Source organism: Polypterus senegalus, chromosome 2 (assembly GCF_016835505.1).
Source record: "Polypterus senegalus isolate Bchr_013 chromosome 2, ASM1683550v1, whole genome shotgun sequence".
NCBI lineage: Eukaryota > Metazoa > Chordata > Cladistia > Polypteriformes > Polypteridae > Polypterus > Polypterus senegalus.
In genome coordinates this window covers 290,125,982-290,145,209 of record NC_053155.1, presented here as the reverse complement: position 1 = coordinate 290,145,209, position 19,228 = coordinate 290,125,982, and the positions used below count along the sequence as shown (strand labels likewise).

The 19,228-nt window shown below is 39.0% G+C and overlaps 1 protein-coding gene across 11 annotated transcripts in view; it reads right to left on the bottom strand.

Moving 5' to 3' along the window:
* Positions 1–19,228, bottom strand: part of LOC120523983 (protein furry homolog) — a 468,780-nt gene that overhangs the window by 47,072 nt on the left and 402,480 nt on the right. For all 11 annotated transcript variants that reach the window (XR_005632732.1, XM_039745747.1, XM_039745746.1 and 8 more), the window contains 9 exons: positions 18,445–18,630; positions 12,982–13,180; positions 11,265–11,386; positions 10,219–10,406; positions 7,174–7,268; positions 2,608–3,215; positions 1,703–1,800; positions 1,437–1,607; positions 839–979 (listed from right to left, as the gene is read on the bottom strand). Coding sequence is in view for 10 of the 11 variants with exons in the window: in XM_039745747.1 (XP_039601681.1) it covers positions 839–979; positions 1,437–1,607; positions 1,703–1,800; positions 2,608–3,215; positions 7,174–7,268; positions 10,219–10,406; positions 11,265–11,386; positions 12,982–13,180; positions 18,445–18,630 (1,808 nt within the window). In the remaining variant the exon portion in view is untranslated. The remainder of the gene's footprint in view (positions 1–838; positions 980–1,436; positions 1,608–1,702; positions 1,801–2,607; positions 3,216–7,173; positions 7,269–10,218; positions 10,407–11,264; positions 11,387–12,981; positions 13,181–18,444; positions 18,631–19,228) is intronic.

Below are 19,228 nucleotides of genomic sequence, written 5' to 3'. Positions count from 1 at the left end.
CCAAAGAATGACTGGGAAAAAAAAGAAGAATCCAAGTTTTGGAATAACCAAGTGATTGTCTACAATTCAACCCCACTGAGATCCTGAGGTGGGACATTAAGAGAAGTCCATATAAACAAATGCCCGCAGCTGTCAATGATGTAAGGAGAAAGGAATTCAAATCTTTTGAATACAAGGTAATAGGCTGAAACTGGGACCAACCAGCACATCATGTCATGAAAAACATTTGAGCCACTGAGGCTAGAACCCAAAATTATTAACGAGTAAACAACCTATGTCAGAAAATTCTTAATTAACTTCAGGTAAACAAAATGAATATTCCACTTGTGCAAAAATAATCTTAGAGGTCAGTCAATCTGAACAAATGATGTTTAAGAATTCTGCTTAAGTTCTGGAAGTTACCGAATCACTAATACATAAACCATATTAATTTTTAACTTAACATATTTTCTTGAATAAATGATGACACATTTGTTGTGAGTTGTTAGTCGGTGGAGGTGAAATTGATCTAAATGTACAATGTGGTCAGGACTAAATCACTACAATGTCCTAAAACTATAGAAATGAAAGAAGGTGGTCTTAATTTTTACATAACTATGCATTTTTTAATTTAATATATTACAGTGATCACTTCTTGGTGTCTCTCCAGACCAGGGAGAAAACCACCAGCGTCCAACATTATATAAAAATGGCGAGTTTACAGATGAAGGAGCACATACTGACCTCTACTGCCAGTCCGGATCTGCACATCTGTGCTAACGTCTTTAGTCAGTACTCAGAAAAGTTGAAGTGTACTTCATGATTAAAGAGAGGATGGATGATTTCTTTGACATCTTACCTGAACATATTTTTCAATAATCTTCAGGACCTCCATATTAAACTGCTTGACAGGGATTCCAGACAGATCCATATGACTCAGGAGGCTATAAATGATCTGAAGAAGTGAATGCTGCATGTTGGGAAGACCTTTATCAAGCAGCTACAGAGAGAAAGAGACATATTTTATTTGTGATGAAGCTGCCCAGACCTACTTGCTAGAATCCATCTTTGGACTGTTGAGAGCCATAGTCAAGGCAGCATCAGCCAGAATAAAATAAGAACAACCACCTAGTGGAAAACCAGTACACAACTGGATATATCCAAATACTCACATACGTGCATCACACTGAGATGCTAAATGACCTCTTTCAAACTAAGGAGCTTAACTGGATTCTTGAGAAAAAATCCTCATGTAAACTTCATAATGAACACCAGACATGAATCTAACCAGGGACCCAAACTCAAAGGTTCCTACACGCTACCACTTTAATTTTCAAATAATACACAAATTAAAATAAACTGATTAGTTCGGGTCATTTGTCTAACATATGCAAATACATATACTTCTTTATACAAAAAGCTACCTTTAGCAGGCGGAAACAGAAGTGATGACTCACCTCGGCCATGTACGTAACCATATTGAAGGTGATGTCAGGAAAAGCCTCATGAAGGTACCGGCAGACGACATTCACCCAGGTGCCACAGTCTCTAGTGTACGTGTGGGTCTTGTACAGAGTCATGACGTGCGCGAGGTTTGACAGTTTGGTGTTCTTCTCTTCAATGCAAACCTGTTTAAAAATGCAAGAAATATAAGTATTGTATGTACAAAACAACAGAGCTAACTGACAGTTTAGGAAAAGTGCCATTAAAAAATGATCGAGACCTGGGTGATCCGGTCGGCAACATCCTTACTGAAATGGGTTGGACATTCAAAGTGCTGAATGAGATAAGGAAGCAGGCAAAGCACATTCAGTGGGAACCCTGAAGTGAAAGAATTCAGTAAGTGCATCAGCATTTTGGTAGACGTTATTCATGACTGTGTACATAACTTTAATCATTTTACAGTAACAACTATTAGTAACATCTTTCAGGTTGAACTGAACGTACTGTAGTGGGTAATGTGGTAGACTTTAAAAGTACAAAGGTGCTGGCTCAATGTTCACCGACAGTCTGCTATACAACCCTGAGCAGGCCACAACCTGCCTTTACTTTAATTGTTAAAAAAATGTAATAGATATAACTTTATTTATGTATCTCAGTCTCGCAAGTTACCTTGGTTAAAGGTGTCTACTGGTTATAAAATAACAACCTCATGCTTTCTGGTGAAAAACAAGACACCTGGGAGGTCTGAAAATATAATTACAAAAAAGTTTGGAGGTTCATTTTAAAACAGAAGGAGAACCGTTACCTTCTGTGCACGGTGCACATTCTAAGTAAAAGATGGACCTGGATGTGAATCCTTCAATTTTAGATTACATCTACTGTATAGGCTATTAAGAACCGTTCATGTAGATAGATAGATAGATAGATTAATAAAGTATCTCTCTATCTATCTATCTATCTATCTAAATGGTTGTTAGTAGCCTAAGAGATGTACGTGTTCTAGCAGTGCTCAAAGTTCAAGCCAGTTGCATGCGTGTGGTAGCAGTGCTGCTAATTTCCTCAAAAATACAACATCTTTTCATTATTGATTTCTATTGTAGGTTATGAAAGAGTTTAATTAACATCAGTCAACCTGATATCACTTCTTTTAAAATGAAAGTCAAGAAAAATATATATTTAAATTACCCAGAGCTTGAGAGGAATCCACCACTGATACTCGAGAAACTGGTGTCAACTGGCTAAAGAGTTGAAGAGTGAGGTCTGTGGTTGCAACTGAAGTAAAGCCTTTCAGCAACAACTGCTGAAGCCCAGAGAAGTTGGCCCACTTCAGCTGCCCTTGCAGTTTCTCAAGCTTTTCCCGATTTTCGGCTTTCTCAAGTGGAATATGGAACAGTAACTTATGTAGAAGTTTCAATGACATCTGGTACTCAAACTCAAAATCGGACTCCATTAAAGAAACCGCTACCCAGAAGATGGTAGCCAACAGATTTGTTGGGTGGTTGATGTTAGCTGTGTCTGTAATGTTGTCTTTTGAAGAAGATGAACTTCGAGGTTTTGATGAAATGCCTTGCTGTGTACAGGCCTGGATTCGATCCAACGTGGCACTTCTGGGAGGGTCCGAAGTCTTATCAGTCACACCAAATTTCTTGGGCACAGAGAAGCTCCTTTGATGCCGACTGCGCTCAGCTGTACCAACGGCAGTGCCCACGATCCCCGAGGTCAGATTTAGCTGGCCAGTACTCTTACGGCTTATTGCCAGCTTACCGTTGGTCAGAAAATCAGGTGAAGACGATCTAATTTAACAAACAGCAGAAGAAAAAGCATATACTCTTGTTAATACCTGCAACAGGAAGACTTATGAGTGAAACAGACAGACAGACAGATAATTTGTAGTCATTAATTAATTAAACTGAAAATGCATGGTGAATTCCAATTAAGTTCCTGGTGGAACTGGAGTTGCATGCACCTCTAAGGAAACAGAACTGGAATTGTATTGGAATGAAAGGGCAAAGAAGTGAAATGCGCTAAGTTTTGAATGGAAGGAAATCACACTTTTGAGGAGAGGATGGCCTGACTTCTTAAACATTATAAACATTATGAATCAAGTAAACCCGTGATATCTCTGTTTTTTCCACCAAATGCATCCACTGTAAAGCTCAGCCAAGGAAGAGAACAAAGCGGATTGCATTTATGGATTCCCTGAACTTGTCCACAACCACACAATTACCAGCATCAGAGAAGGTGCCAAGTTAATTCATGAAAAAAGAACAATATACATATATCTACTCTATATATATATAAAATCCTAAGCCTAAAAGTGCAATGATTTTATGTGACATTTTTATGTCACTTTTTTGTCACACTTTAAATTGGGCTTATTTTAAAACCTACATATATATGTTTGGTATCATTCTTTTCAGCCTTTAATGTGATGTTGTTAGATTTTCAGATTCTTATTCTGTTTTTAAATTATAAACTAAAATATCAAGAAAGTCGTCGTTTTTATTTTTGATTGAGTAAACTTTCTTTCACATGAACAAACTATTAAAAAAAAGATCTATTCATAACATCAATGTTTGTATTTAGGTGGTTCAGTTAGCTAAAGGTCGAGTTATGATGACCCATTGCATACCACTTTAGTTTTCATGTGATTTATCCTGTTATTTAAATGAGTCATTTTTTAAAAAAAGTTTTTTTATCTATAAGAATGTCAGTTAAAACCAATGGATCATTTATTTAGTCTCTTATAAATACTCATCGGGCATAGTGGACCTCAGTTTAACGGGAAAACCCCAATCGGTACGAGAGTAAATATTTTATTCTCATTTTATGATTTTTTACTCCATTAAATAATAATTAATTTTTCTTTTACATATTTATAGAATTTTGTGATTTTGAGTTCAATAAATAATAATTTGAACATTTACAGATTTTACTAATATTCTGGCCGCAACTGGGGGTTGGGCGCTGAAGGCATGGGGTTGGGGTTTGCCCTCTTAGTCTATACACTATATGTGGCCGGTGGCCGGGTCCCATGCCCAGCCGGGATGCCCCTTCTACATATGTTCCGGGGGAGCATCCATGGGCTCCTCAGTACCTCCCCCAGGAAGCTTGGTGACTGCCTCCCTAGCAGACGATGGTGCCGCAGTTTCCCACAGGGCTCCATGGGAGATGGAGTTCTCCACAGCCCTGTTGGGATCTGGGGTGGCCGCCAGGGGGTGCTACATGGATCCCGGAGCCAGCCTGGACAAATCTACAGCCCCGCCTGGAAATGCAATCAGGAACAGGTGATCAAGCACCTAAAGCACTTCTGGGTGAGCTAAAAAAAGGACCGGCAACTACCACTCAGGGCCAGAATCGGAAGGAAGAGGGCGAGGTTGCCTGGGAGGAGTGGTGGTGCCAAAAGAAGGGTTGTGATTTGTGTTGTGCTTAGTACTTGGGACTGTGTTGTGGCTGGAAGGTTCACGAGGAAGATGTGCCCTGCAGCTGAAGAAAAATAAAAGCCTGTGTCTTTTTACATGTGCCTCAGTGTGAATCTGTGCCAGGTCGGGCACTATATAGTGTCTAATTCACTGTATATATATATATATATATATATATATATATATATATATACACACACACACACATACACATACATATATATGTATATATATATATATATACACAATGAGGCTATTAGAAATAAACTGGATACATTAGGATTAAAAGTCAAGACGGAGGTAAAATGCTTAGGGGTGATTGTTGACTGTAATCTGAATTACTGATTACTGTAACGCACTCCTCTCAGGACTACCCAAAAAAGACATAAATCGTTTGCAACTAGTGCAGAAGGAAGCTGCTAGAATCCTAACTAGGAAAAGAAAATCCGAACACATTTCTCCAGTTTTGATGTCACTACACTGGTTACCTGTGTCATTCAGGATTGACTTTAAAATTCTGCTTATGGTTTATAAAGCCTTAAACAATCTCGCCCCATCTTATATATCGGAATGTCTGACATCTTATATTCCAAATCGTAACCTCAGATCCTCAAATGAGTGTCTCCTTAGAATTCCAAGAACAAAACTTAAAAGAAGTGGTGAGGCGGCCTTCTGCTGCTATGCACCTAAAATCTGGAACAGCCTGCCAATAGGAATTCGCCAGGCTGATACAGTAGAGCAATTTAAAACACTGCTGAAAACACATTACTTTAACATGGCCTTTCTATAACTTCAATTTAACTTAATTTAACTTAATCCTGATACTCTGTATGTTCAATTTCCTTATAATAACTACTCATGGTGGCTCTAAAATCCGTACTGACCCCTACTCTCTTTTCTGTTTCTTTTTCCGGTTTCTTTGTGGTGGTGGCCTGCGCCACCTCCACCTACTCAAAGCTTCATGATGCTCCAACAAAGATGGATGGATTAAAAGGCAGAAGTCTACGTGACCATCATCATCATCATCAAGCCCTTCCGTGAGAATCCTAAATCCAAAGAGGACTGTTTAATTTATGTTAGGTAGAATGCCCAGAGGGGACTGGGTGGTCTCATGGTCTGGAATCCCTACAGATTTTATTTTTTCTCCAGCCGTCTGGAGTTTTTTTTGTTTTTTCTGTCCCCCCTGGCCATTGAACCTTACTCTTATTCGATGTTAATTAACGTTGACTTATTTTGTTTTCTTATTGTGTCTTTTTTCTATTCTTTATTATGTAAAGCACTTTGAGCTACTGTTTGTATGAAAATGTGCTATATAAATAAATGTTGTTGTTATATATACATACACACATATATATATACATATACACATATATACATATATATATATACACAAACATATATATACACACATATATATATATTTACACACACACACACACACACACTCATTAATAGAGTGATTTTCTGTTTGTGTTTTCCTTATACAATCCTACACCTATTGACTGATTTTGACACAATTTTGCAGATTTGCTCTTTGGACTACTTCAGGACCCAAACTTTTGTCCCTGGGTGCTATAGTATGCACACCAGTGCCATTTGCTGACACAGAGCAAGTGAAACATTCAAATAGGTTGAAGCCATACCAGAAGACAAAATGACCAGAGCTTAACATTACTTACCCAGGCAATGATACATGCTTTTTCTCTCTACTGTAATATAAAATGGAGTATTGTGTGCTTTTAAAGGGGGATATTGGGTGAGGGTTGATTAAGAGTGGGAGTGAAGTGCCACACAAAGGAGAATTAAAGGGTTGTTTGATTAGCTCCTGCTTTGTTGTCTTTTCACGATAATTTAAGCACTACAAACTACCTTAACCTTGAATTAAGTGGATGAGTCGGTCATGACAGCATTCATGGTTACAACCCAGGAAGGAGTTACTTCCATTCTGGAATCCAATCAGAACCAAAAGGAGCAAACTCTCAACTCATGAGAGCACAGATGTTGATAGAGAGGCAGAGCAGATGACAGATGGGACAGCTAGCAATAACAATGGGATCATCACTTAAAAACACATAAACCTTGGCTTTATTTCCTTAATCCATTCTACAAATATATTGTGGCAATACACAGTTTGCAAAACAAATACTAGATAAGAATATTACACTAAAATGATAGGATAACAATATAAAACCAGAAACAATGAAGTCTTCGAATTATTTAGTTGAAAGTCAATTTATATTTTGGATGTATTTATTCATAAACATAGCATTATTATTTACTATAAAACATGTTATTAAATATACACTTTCAAGGAAAAATGAGTTCATACCTTGATAAAGCAGCCATTAAATCGGCATTAGTTAAACAGTCAGCCAGGTTATCTACAACAGACTCAAGTGTGAGCAAGGCTTCCATTACATAGCCCTGATAGGACAAAAAGAAAAAAAAACAACCAAAATATTAAAATATTACATGCAGGAGATGCCTATACTTGGTACTTTTTATTTCCTGTCCTACTTCATTTCTCAGGAGGAATATTTTTCCTGTTTTGCCTGTTATGTACTGACAGCTGTTTAACACGTCATGCTCCCTCTAGGTCAAAACATTTTGAAGATGGTGTAGACAGACCTTTTATGTGCCATCACGTAGAATTTGTGGCAGACGCACTACTGAACAATACTACACACCTAAATGGATGGCCCCCACTATGCAGTGCAATAAGAATCAAAAGAGTGTGCTCTACAACAAGGCTATTTCTTCCACAATGTAATGACAAACACAGTTAAGGTGGACCAATCATTAAGCATCACCTTAATACAACTTTTAGATGTCAATTTCCAAAGTAATAAATATTGTGCAATGTATCAGTAGCTTAAGACATTTAAACAAAGACAGAAGTTATTGAAGCATTTTTTCTTATTTTAAGATGATGAAGAGCCTTTGCGGTGGACTGTGAGTGAAGAGTGAACAGCAGGACTGTTTGGATTGTCATCACTTTCTGCTTAACAGCTTCAAATACTTATTGTCGAGCTCACCAATGGTACACTAGAGCAGTGCAGTGGGAAACTGAATGTGACGCTTCATCTGCGCAGTGTTAGACAAATTTACCTGGTTCCATTTCTCTTTAACTTATTTGGGTTATTTTACTGTTAAGTACTGTTGAACTCCATTCTTATTTTTGTTTTACTTTATCACTCAGTCCTCAACCTACTTGCATTCTAGTTCAAGAAATTTCCATTCTTTTTTGAGTCAAAGAATACAATATTTATAAGGAAAAAATTATAATTGGCTCTAACAAAAGATTTAAATGTAAAAAATAATTGGAGTGTCTTGTGAAGGGGTGTAAACTTTATCTTGGGTGCATTGTTTGAAATATGGTATACTGTACTTCTGTTAAGCCTAAAGTTACACTGAACAGAGAAAAGAAAGAGAAAGAAGGTCGCCATACAGTTCTCAGCAGCTGACATTTTCTAGTTAAAGATCAGCATGCTCTGTTGTGATCATTCCATTCGACTGAAATACGGAATGGAAATGAATGTGCTGTGTAAACAGGCCAACATACTTACAACAGCAGCTACTGACACGACCAGCAGCCATATGAAATACAGTAATAATAGACGACATTGCAGAAATACTCTAATGGGTCTTTTGAATCAAAGCATAACATGGAGACAGCAGTAAATTAAAATTTAATAGGGACGTCATCTGAGAGACAGCTTAAGGGCTCTGCTGATGGTAGTTACCCATCAAACAAGGGGTTGGCGCTGTGTGCTAAAGTCTTCTCTCTTTCTCCCTCTGCACAATGGAAGACTGACCGCTGTTCGATCTCTTATGTTACTTCTATTTGCCGTCCTTCTAGTTCTGTACCTTCCTGCGTGGAACCCAAATGACTGGCAGTTTGGCCACCTTTGAAACAGTTCTACTTCGGACTTTGGTGTGAAACGATGTTGACACCTTCTTTGTAAAGATTGCTCTTTACTTTGCATTCACATTATACAGGGTCACAGACGTGGCACAAACCTGTTTGTTTATCTGCTTCTTGTTTTACAGAAGAAATTAAGAGGCTGCAAAAACTTGACTGTGCAGAATCAGAGTGAGCGCATGCCTGTTGAAACTAAAGTCTAATGAGTAAAAAGCCACTACATGGTTCAAACATAGCAGAAATAATCTACAAAATAAATGTACCTAAACTACAATCTACAAAGAAGCAAAATATCTAACATAAAACAAAGCAGAATGTTTTAAAGACAGCACATGACAATTTCAAAATTATTTAAAGAGTTATCACCATACCACACTTCCAGTCCTAATTTATGTTGTGAAGACAAACGATGTTCATCCTTAAGGACAGAAAAGGTTGGAGATTGGGTCGGAAGATTGAAGCTCAAAAGGACAAAAGCAAACGAGCAGTCAGAAAATATGGGCTGGGTAATATAGAATAGAATATATGGAGGACTACAAAATGCTCTTGACTCCACAGAAGCCTTTCCCTAAATAAATTTGCAGAATCGCAAGGTTTTAGTTAATCTCTATTCATAATCTTGGATGATTCTTTAAATATTTGCAGAAATTATGTCCCATATGATGAAGTAGAAGCATTACAGCCAAAACAAAAGAACAATGACGCACAGAGCAAAACCAAATGACACCAGGATGTTATCCCCAACAAAATGATACAAAATACCACTAAATACTTGAAAAATAAAAATCAGTGTACATGTCAACTATGAATTGCTCTTTTACAGAATAATCAGAAGCAAACAGAGCAAAGAAAATGTTATAAATAGAAACAAAAACATTAGAAACTCACTCTATAGCTAGATAAAAGTTCCTACATTAGAACAATCTAGACAAGAACAGGCCATTCAGCCCAACAAAGCTCACCAGTCCTATACATTTAATTCTTCTAAAAAACATCAAGTCAAGTCCTGCTGTCCACCACACTACTTAGTATCTTATTCCATGCGTCTCTGTGTTCTCTGTGTGAAAAAAAATGTCCTAATGTTTGTGAAAAATTTACCCTTAACAAGTTTCCAACTGTGTCCCCGTGTTCTTGATGAACTCATTTTAAAGTCACAGTCTCGATCCACTGTACTAATCCCCTTCATAATTGTAAACACTTCAGTCATGTCTTCTCTTAATCTTCTTTTGCTTAAACTGAAAAGGCTCAGCTCTTTATGTCTTTCTTCACAACTCATGCCCTGTAGCTTGGAATCAGCCTAGTTGCTCATCTCTGGACTTTTTCTCGTGCTGTTCTGGACTTTTAAATGTTATTGCATGCATCAGTAAGCATCAATGTGCATCATTCGATACAAGGTCATCTCTACTGAGCTTCCTTTTATCTTGTTGATGTGACAGGCTACCAAAGACTTACTTGCACTTCATCTCCATGTTCTCCAATGACTTCAACTAAGCGTGAAAGCAGATCAGACACTGCATGTGCTGACAGGGGCTGTTTTAGAGCTCGGAAGAATTGGAAAGATCGGCCTGCGTAGTGCCTTGAGGAGCTGGAAAGCGCAGTCTGCAAAGAAACGTCACTTAACTGTTGTTCCAAATGGAAATCTGTATAAAAAAAAAAAAAAAAATTTCATAATTGAGTAAACTAGAAAAACAACAATCAGAAAAAATAAAAAATGATCTGAATTTCTGAAACATCTATCCATTCTTCCATTTTCTGCTACTGTCTGAACAAAGCAGTCTGAGACACCTGTTTTCTCTGCTACCAGAGAATGATGCCTAGACGCCCCTTTTCTCTGCTACCTCCACCAATTACTCCGGAGGAATAACAAGGCGTTCCCAGGCCAGCCGTGAGATCTGATCTCTCCTGCATATCGTGGGTCGGCCCCACTGTCTCCTCCAGGTTGCACATGCTCAAAATACCTGCCCAGGGGGGCGTCCAGGAGGTCCACACCACCTCAGCTGGCTCCTCTAAATATATACGTACTGTCCATTTTGTCTTCAAAAAAACTTCAAACACAATGCGTTTATAATATTGTAAAAACAACGACCTAATTTTCAGATTAACTGGAAAACACCATTTCAACACCAATATCTATCCATCCATTTTCCAACCCGCTGAATCCGAACATAGGGGGTCTGCTGGAGCCAATCCTAGCCAACACAGGGCACAAGGTAGGAAATCCTGGGCAGGGTGCCAACCCACCGCAGCAACACCAATATACTTTACAGATAAAGTTCACGTTTTTTGATATTACAGTGCTGTAAAGGAGGAGTTGATGTTTTTTGAATTTTTCTGATTCCCTTCATTATTTTAAACACTTCAGTCATGTCTTCTCTTCACACACACACACACACATATACATACATACATTATGATGTTTGATGCAGAAATTCCACGCTTAGCTTGTAATTTCGCTGCGGTTGCTGCTTTGCTTTTTTTGATAAAAGCAACTTCCTCACCTGACTTAGATTCTTTGAAAACTGAAACAACATGTCGCAGGAAATTAGTGAGTTGCTCTGCACTTTTTGAATTTTGGTTTTTGGGAGTAATATCTTCATGGCACCAAAGGGGTCCAAATGCCCTAAAAAACAAAAGGAGAAAGAACAATTTTGAGAATGTTCTGTGACAAAATGGCATCTCGGGTGAAATGTGGTCCTGCCAGACCTGCGCACCTTATCACACTGAAGTTCATTCATTAAAAAATGATTTATAGTAAAAAACTTAATGACCGCTTTCTGTCTTTAAATGTGGAATACCATTTGTGCCAAATTAAACAAAAAAGCCAATTAACAAAAAATAATCATATGAAAAAGTAAAAGTCACAAAATTGTGAAAATGCATAATTAGGTAAAAGGTGTTTGATTATTATGAAGGGGATTTTTTAGTTTGTTTCAATAATATATTCATTCATCGACCCTTCTTCCTAAGCCCCCTCTATCCAGGCCAGGGTATTGAGGCAGCTGGTGTCTCTTCCAGCAATCATAGGGCACAAGGCAGTAACAACACCTGGAAAGGGCACCAGCCAATCACACACACACACACACCATGGCAAGTTTAGCAATGGCAATGCGCCTACCCTGCATGTCTTTGGACTGTGGGGGGAAACACGTGTGGATGAGGGGAGAACCTGCAAACTCCACACAAGAAGAACCCAGGACTTGAACTTCAGTATCTGTACTGCAAGGCAGCAACGCTACCTCTACACCACGCTACCACCCGTTAATATAATAAAAATAATAAATTAACGAATCATTTATATAGTGCTTTTCTTGCTACTCAAAGCACCTTACATAGACAGTGGGGAGCCATTTCAAACACCAGCAATATGTAGCCTCCATCTGGACAATGTGACAGCAGCCTTTCTTGCACCTGTATGCTCACCTCACATTAGCTATTAAGGTGGTGATGACCAGGCCATGGAGGGCAATTTAGCCAGTACATCAGGAAACACCCTACTATCTTCAAAATATGCCCAGGGATCTTTTACAACCATAGCGAGTCAGGACCTTGGGTTGTATGTCTTGTCTGAAGGATGGTGTCATTTTTATAGCACTGTCCCGTCATTGCACTGGGGCACTGGAATCCACATACAGACCACGGGGTACATACCCCCCTGAAGACTTCACCAACACCTCTTCCAGCAGCAACACAAGCTTCAACTAGACCGCCAGACCTAAACATGCTTAAATTCATAGTTACATTATGTTTAGTTATTGTAGTTTTTTTTTGTGTTTTAAGGGCAAGAATACGTTAAAATATGTACTGCAAGACTAATATTTACTTATTTAATTTACATATTCTTTAAGAAGTATATAAAATACTATGTTATGAGACCACATTTCAATTTATTCAGTTTTCATTACACTGCGCTCAACCTCATAAAGATTTAATTGCTGTATAGAGACACTAGATGGTGCTATGCAGCCTCACATAAATGTTAAAAGATAAACCTTGAAGCCCCAGTTCATCAGCAGTCTAGCCTTGATGATTAAATAGCCTTCATGGCATCTGGAGAAAGTATAGAAATATGGCTGAATTATGTAATACGTCAGATATAATAATAATAAGTCAGAGATTGGAAAGGGAACACCTGCAAGTTCATATTTGAGATTATTGACAAAAAACATGTCAAACAGTGTGAAAATAGACAGAGAAATAAATTACAAAAATGTTTACCTTGTCGTCAAGAACTCAATGAGCTTGTTGGCCTTTTCATCGGACTCAATCGATGTTTCGATATCCTCCATCTCGTGGGAGATCTGTGGGAGGTTTCCACTGCTGCCTCCCAGGCTGATGCTAGAGGACGTGGAACTGGAGCTTAGTCCCGAATCTGGCACTGGGGATGTCTGGTACTCCCTTAGGAAATCAAAGCTGCCTGCAACGATTGAACAGATGCAAACTTAGAAACAACAGCACATCTAACAGACAATGTTACCTGTTGAAGGAAGTGTCTGAATTCTCAATGCTCTTTGAGTCCTATGCATTATTATGTTCTAGAAGCACTTTCATGAGCTATGGATGTGCTCACCATTTAACTGGCTAATCTTTAATTTATAGCATAGCTTAAGAAAATAAATCCAAGATGGAATACAACAGAGAACTAAAAACCAAAAAAAATCTTGCCTGAAGAAGGAGCCTGAGTTGCCTCGAAAGCTTGCATATTGTAATCTTTTTATTTAGCCAATAAAAGGTGTCATTTTGCTTGACTTTTCACTACATTCAGAATGGCTAACACGGTACAACACCCTAGTACTACTGAATCTATTGGCGCTTTTCCACTGCATAGTACGGCACAGCACGGTTCAGTACAGCTCACCTTGGTTCGGCTCAGTTTGCGTTTCGACTGCAGTTTAGTACCGCTTTAGAGTGGGCGGGATTATTCACGTGTCGTTATATGGTGCTTTTCCACTGCATTTTTTAACTTGTCCCTACACTGTTTGTAAGTCCGATGGTAGCCGTGTGCGCCCAAGAGCTTAGCGACCTCCTGAAAAACTTTTTCATTCCGCTCGCCCATCCAGCTCTCACTGGATCCGCTCCTCGGCTACCAACGAGGAACGCCTGTACTTCCTCAATAGACCACGAAACAGCCATTTTTGGTTAAAACAAAATGGTGCGTCCGAACCTTCGCTGGCTGTGCTAAAAATCCAGCGGGTGTGTTGTGTCTCGTGTCGCAAGTTCAGTGACGCAGTAATGACAATTTTCTCCAGCCAATCAGTGACCAGCAGAGTTTACACGTCACGTTTTGGTAACGGTTCGGCGCGCTTGGAACCTCGGCTGAGGTGGTACTAAAAAAAGGACCAGGTACCAGGTACTGTTCCCAGTGGAAAATCCCCCAAAAGTGAGCTGAACTGAACCGTGTCGTGCTGTACTATGCAGTGGAAAAGCGCCTTATTAATAAACAGTCACAGCACTTGCGCCACCTGCCTGGAAGTGCTGGGATTACAGCAGAATCAAAGGCTTTGTCTTGTCCTTGTGACAACTAGTGCACAGCGTTCTCCACGTTGTCATCTGTCTTGAATCAATGACCACCCAAATGTTTCTTTAGCGGTCCAAAAATGTGGGAATCACACGGTGCCAAATCTTGTGAATAAGGAGGATGTGGCAATACCTCAAACTTCAGTTTCCCCAGACAAGCCTTGGTGTTCTTAGCAGTGTGTGTCATTGACTTGCAGCAAAAGGACTCCTTGAGACAGCATTCCCAGCTGCTTGGATTGAACAGTAGGCTTCACAATGGTCTTCAGCAAGTCAGAGTAACTTGCACTAGTGACTGTAGTACTCCACGGCATGTAGTGTTTGACAATAACTCGGGTGCACAAGTGGTTATGAGAACTATTCTGCTAGAATCCAGGCACTTCCAGGCAGGTGGCACAAGTGCATTGACAAGGGTGGAGACTACATTGAGAAATGACATGATCAGTTTTGTTAAAGTTTGTTCCATTTTCTAATAAATCCCATTTTGTGACTTTAGCTTGACTCCCCCCACGTAGCATCTTTCATGAACATCATCACAGCGGGCTTTGCAAGGCAAGGAAGCCCAACTGATACCTTATGATCCACCACAAACAGCTCTTCTATATTAAACAGCCCACACATATGTCGCACTTTCATCTGAGAGCTGCAATCATTCCCTGCAACATCTAATGGTCCTGAATGGAGGAGGAAGTAAAGCAGCTGTGCAGGATGGTTGACATCTTTTCTGGAAATGTTTGCTTTTTTAAGGCAGTGAAAGTTATACAGAATATGACCTGGTCACATGTGTGTCACTAATATTCTATCCTGCTATTCACCACCCCATGTAATGTTTAGCAATCCCCCCACACCAGGATGTTATAAAGCAGTGAAGATGGACTACATGAAAAAGACTAGAAATCTCAAAAACATCCACCCATCCGTTTTCTTAATCTGCTTATCCAGAGCAGGAACATTAACATTAAATATCAATTTTTATATTTTAAAATCTTCAACACAATACTAAAATAAAAAAGAACAATCCAAAAGGATTTCTTTACTTAAAATGGTAGGCCACTCATGAAACAAACTGCACTGTGGTGGTCTTCACCTAAGGAGCAAATGGGTGACGTACAGGAGAACAGTCCAAATCTTAGAGGGCCACTGTGGTTGTAGGGCTTTGTTTCCACCAGTTTGTCAATTTAATGTTAGAAATTTAATTTAATGTTATTAAATGAACTCTTTGTTTAAAATGAAGCCTTGCACCAGTAATCTGTCTGCTGTCTCTGAATTGTATGCTGTGGCTTTAACTTCTTAAAATTTAAATGGCTGCTGAAACATTTTGTGTGTACGATTTAAATTTTGTGCCTTGGTCACTCCAATTAGTTTACTTGTTTGGCAAGAATTTTGTTACTATTATTAACTTTATGGAAAATAAACCACAAATCAAAAAAAAAAATAAACAGTAAACACCAAGCTAAAATTGGTGTAGTTTTCATGTAGACAGATAGATAGATAGATAGATAAATCAATCTTTATTTGTCCCCAGGGTTAAATTTGGCTTTTTACAGAAGAAATATATAAAATACTAAAATAGGTAGATAAGTAAATAAATAATAAATATACAGGTGCCGGTCATAAAATTAGAATATCATGACAAAGTTGATTTAGTTCAGTAATTCTATTGCAAAAGTGAAACTTGTATATTAGATTCATTCATTACACACTGACTGATGTATTTCAAATTTTATTTCTTTTAATTTTGATGATTATAACAGACAACTAATGAGAGTCCCAAATTCAGTATCTCGGAAAATTAGAAAATTGTGAAAAGGTTCAATATTGAAGACACCTGGTGCCACACTCTAATCAGCTAATTAACTCAAAACACCTGCAAAAGCCTTTAAATGGTCTCTCAGTCTAGTTCTGTAGGCTACACAATCATGGGGATGACTGCTGACTTGACAGTTGTCCAAAAGATGACCATTGACACCTTTCACAAGTAGGGCAAGACACAAAAGGTCATTGCTAAAGAGGCTGGCTGTTCACAGAGCTCTGTGTCCAAGCACATTAATAGAGAGGCGAAGGGAAGGACAAGATGTGGTAGAAAAACGTGGAGAGGATTGTGAAACAAAACCCATTCAAAACTGTGGGGGAGATTCACAAAGAGTGGACTGCAGCTGGAGTCAGTGCTTCAAGAACCACCACGCACAGACGTATGCAAGACATGGGTTTCAACTGTCGCAATCCTTGTGTCAAGCCACTCTTGAACTAGAGACAGCTTCAGACGCGTCTCGCCTGGGCTAAAGACAAAACTACTGCTGAGTGGTCCAAAGTTATGTTCTCTGATGAAAGTAAATTTTGTATCTCATTTGAATATCAAGTTCCCAGAGTCTGGAGGAAGAGAGGAGAGGCACAGAATCCACGTTGCTTGAGGTCCAGTGTAAAGTTTCCACAGTCAGTGATGGTTTGGGGTGCCATGTCATCTGCTGGTGTTGGTCCATTGTGTTTTCTGAGGTCCAAGGTCAACGCAGCCATCTACCAGGAAGTTTAAGAGCACTTCATGCTTCCTGCTGCTGACGAACTTTATGGAGATGCAGATTTCATTTTCCAACAGGACCTGGCACCTGCACACAGTGCCAAAACTACCAGTACCTGGTTTAAGGACCATGGTATCCCTGTTCTTGATTGGCCAGCAAACTCGCCTGACCATAACCCCATAGAAAATCAATGGGGTATTGTGAAGAGGAAGATGCAATACGCCAGACCCAACAATTCAGAAGAGCGGAAGGCCACTATCAGAGCAACATGGGCTCTCATAACACCTGAGCAGTGCCACAGACTGATCGACTCCATGCCACGCCGCATTGCTGCAGTAATCCAGGCCAAAGGAGCCCCAACTAAATATTGAGTGTTGTACATGCTCATACTTTTCATGTTCATACCTTTCAGTTGGCCAACATTTCTAAAAATCCTTTTTTTGCATTGGTCTTAACTGATATTCTAATTTTCCGAGATACTGAATTTGGGACTTTCATTAGTTGTCAGTTATAATCATCAGAATTAAAAGAAATAAACATTTGAAATACATCAGTCTGTGTGTAATGAATGAATCTAATATACAAGTTTCACTTTTTGAATGGAATTACTGAAATAAATCAACTTAGTCATGATATTCTAAATTTATGACCGGCACCTGTACATGCACACTTTGGTCTGAACACACACTAGAAAGACTATAAAGCAAGAAAATTAAAAAGAAAGAAAAGTTGTGACTTGGCATCCAAAGACACAATGAGGCATTATACAGTCATATTGCTGTTGGCATACAGGAGCCCCAGTAGTGCTACTTGATGCACTTCTGCCGAGTAATTCGTTGGCTGAATATCCTCAGTGTTAGTGTGTCATTGGTAGAGGACGTGCAGCACTGTTCATAATGGCACTCAGGACCACCAGGGAGTCCAAAGTGCATCCTATAAAACTGTGCCTGCCCTTTTAATTTGCTTTTTGATTCTGTGGGCCCTCTCTTATGTTACCAGCCCAGCATATCACAGCACAGAAAACTGCACTGGCCATCACAAAAATTGAAGATACGAACTAAACCACTTCCCACATTACAGAAATGCAGCCACCTGATGAAAAACAGCCCGCTCTGCCCTTTCTTATATAGTTCTTTTGTGTTCCAAGACCACTCCAAGCTGTCATTAATGTGGACCCCCAAGTACTTGTAGGAGTCAACCACCTCTACATTAACTCCTTGAACAGTGACCGGATATAGAGGTCCTTTAGTGTGGTGAAAGTAAATAACCAGTTGCTTGGTTTTGCTGACGTTAAGATGCAGACAATTCTCTTTGCACCAAAAAGCAAAGTTCTCAAGCTGACTCCTATACTCTGTTGCTGCTTCTAACAAAATATTTCCAAATAAATACTAGAAAGAGAAAAGATAAGTTGAGGCATTGAGGGGTACTAATTCTCCCAAATTCATCTTGTTGATTCTTCAAAATAAGGGCTGCATTAAGGTTCTGACAAAGCAGAATGATAAAAGGAGCAGAATATCAAATTGAATGACAGGTTTAAAAAAAAATAGAATTCAAATCTGAAATGAGGTGGAACGAATGCCTGCAGCCACAGTGGGCCTCCAGAAACCAAGACTGACCACCTTTGGTATGCAAAAGCCTCTTCTGGCGTTACCTGTGTATACGAATTCTGGCTGGTAGGCAGACTTCACAGTCAGCGTTTTACTTTCACTCATTTCTCTGGTGAGGAGAAGCACCGAAGCGATGATTTGAAAGTTGTTATTGCAAGACAGTGCAATCAGCAGATGAAGAAGTAGCCGTTTACTGTGCTCAAAAACCTCTGGACGGTAATGGTCAAGGCCTGGGGGAAAAGAACAGTAAAAGAATACTGATTTAAGACAACTTCAGGGAATGGAATATTCATTTAGATGTGTCTTTGTCAACCACAACTGTATTCAATAAATAAAACACAACTGAAAGAAATACTAAACAGGCAGATAGGCATTCACCACTTGGCAAAAAAGTTGCTTCACCACATAGACTGACTGCCAATTTTATCAAGAGACTGAAGAATGAATCACTTCAAACAATAGCTTAATCATCACTTATGATAGTGTTCATTTGACATATTATTTTGCTCAAGGACAAGATCCTAACTAAGGCAAAATGTTGTGCAGTATTATTTAAAACTAGCTGTGATACTTGGCTTCACCTGGGAAGTTTTGTAAGACAATGGGTGTCAGTTATAGTGCCATCAGTTAATAGGGTGTATCAGATAAGCTATTTTAACTAACCAAGTGCTTTTCTACATACACTATTAGTATTTTTTTTTCAATACTTCTGGCAGGCATTGTGTTGTAGTGGTTAAGGCTTTGGACTTTGGTTCAAATCCCACTACTGACACCATGTGACATTGAGCAAGTCAATTCCTCTGCCCATGCTCCAATTGGAAAAACAAA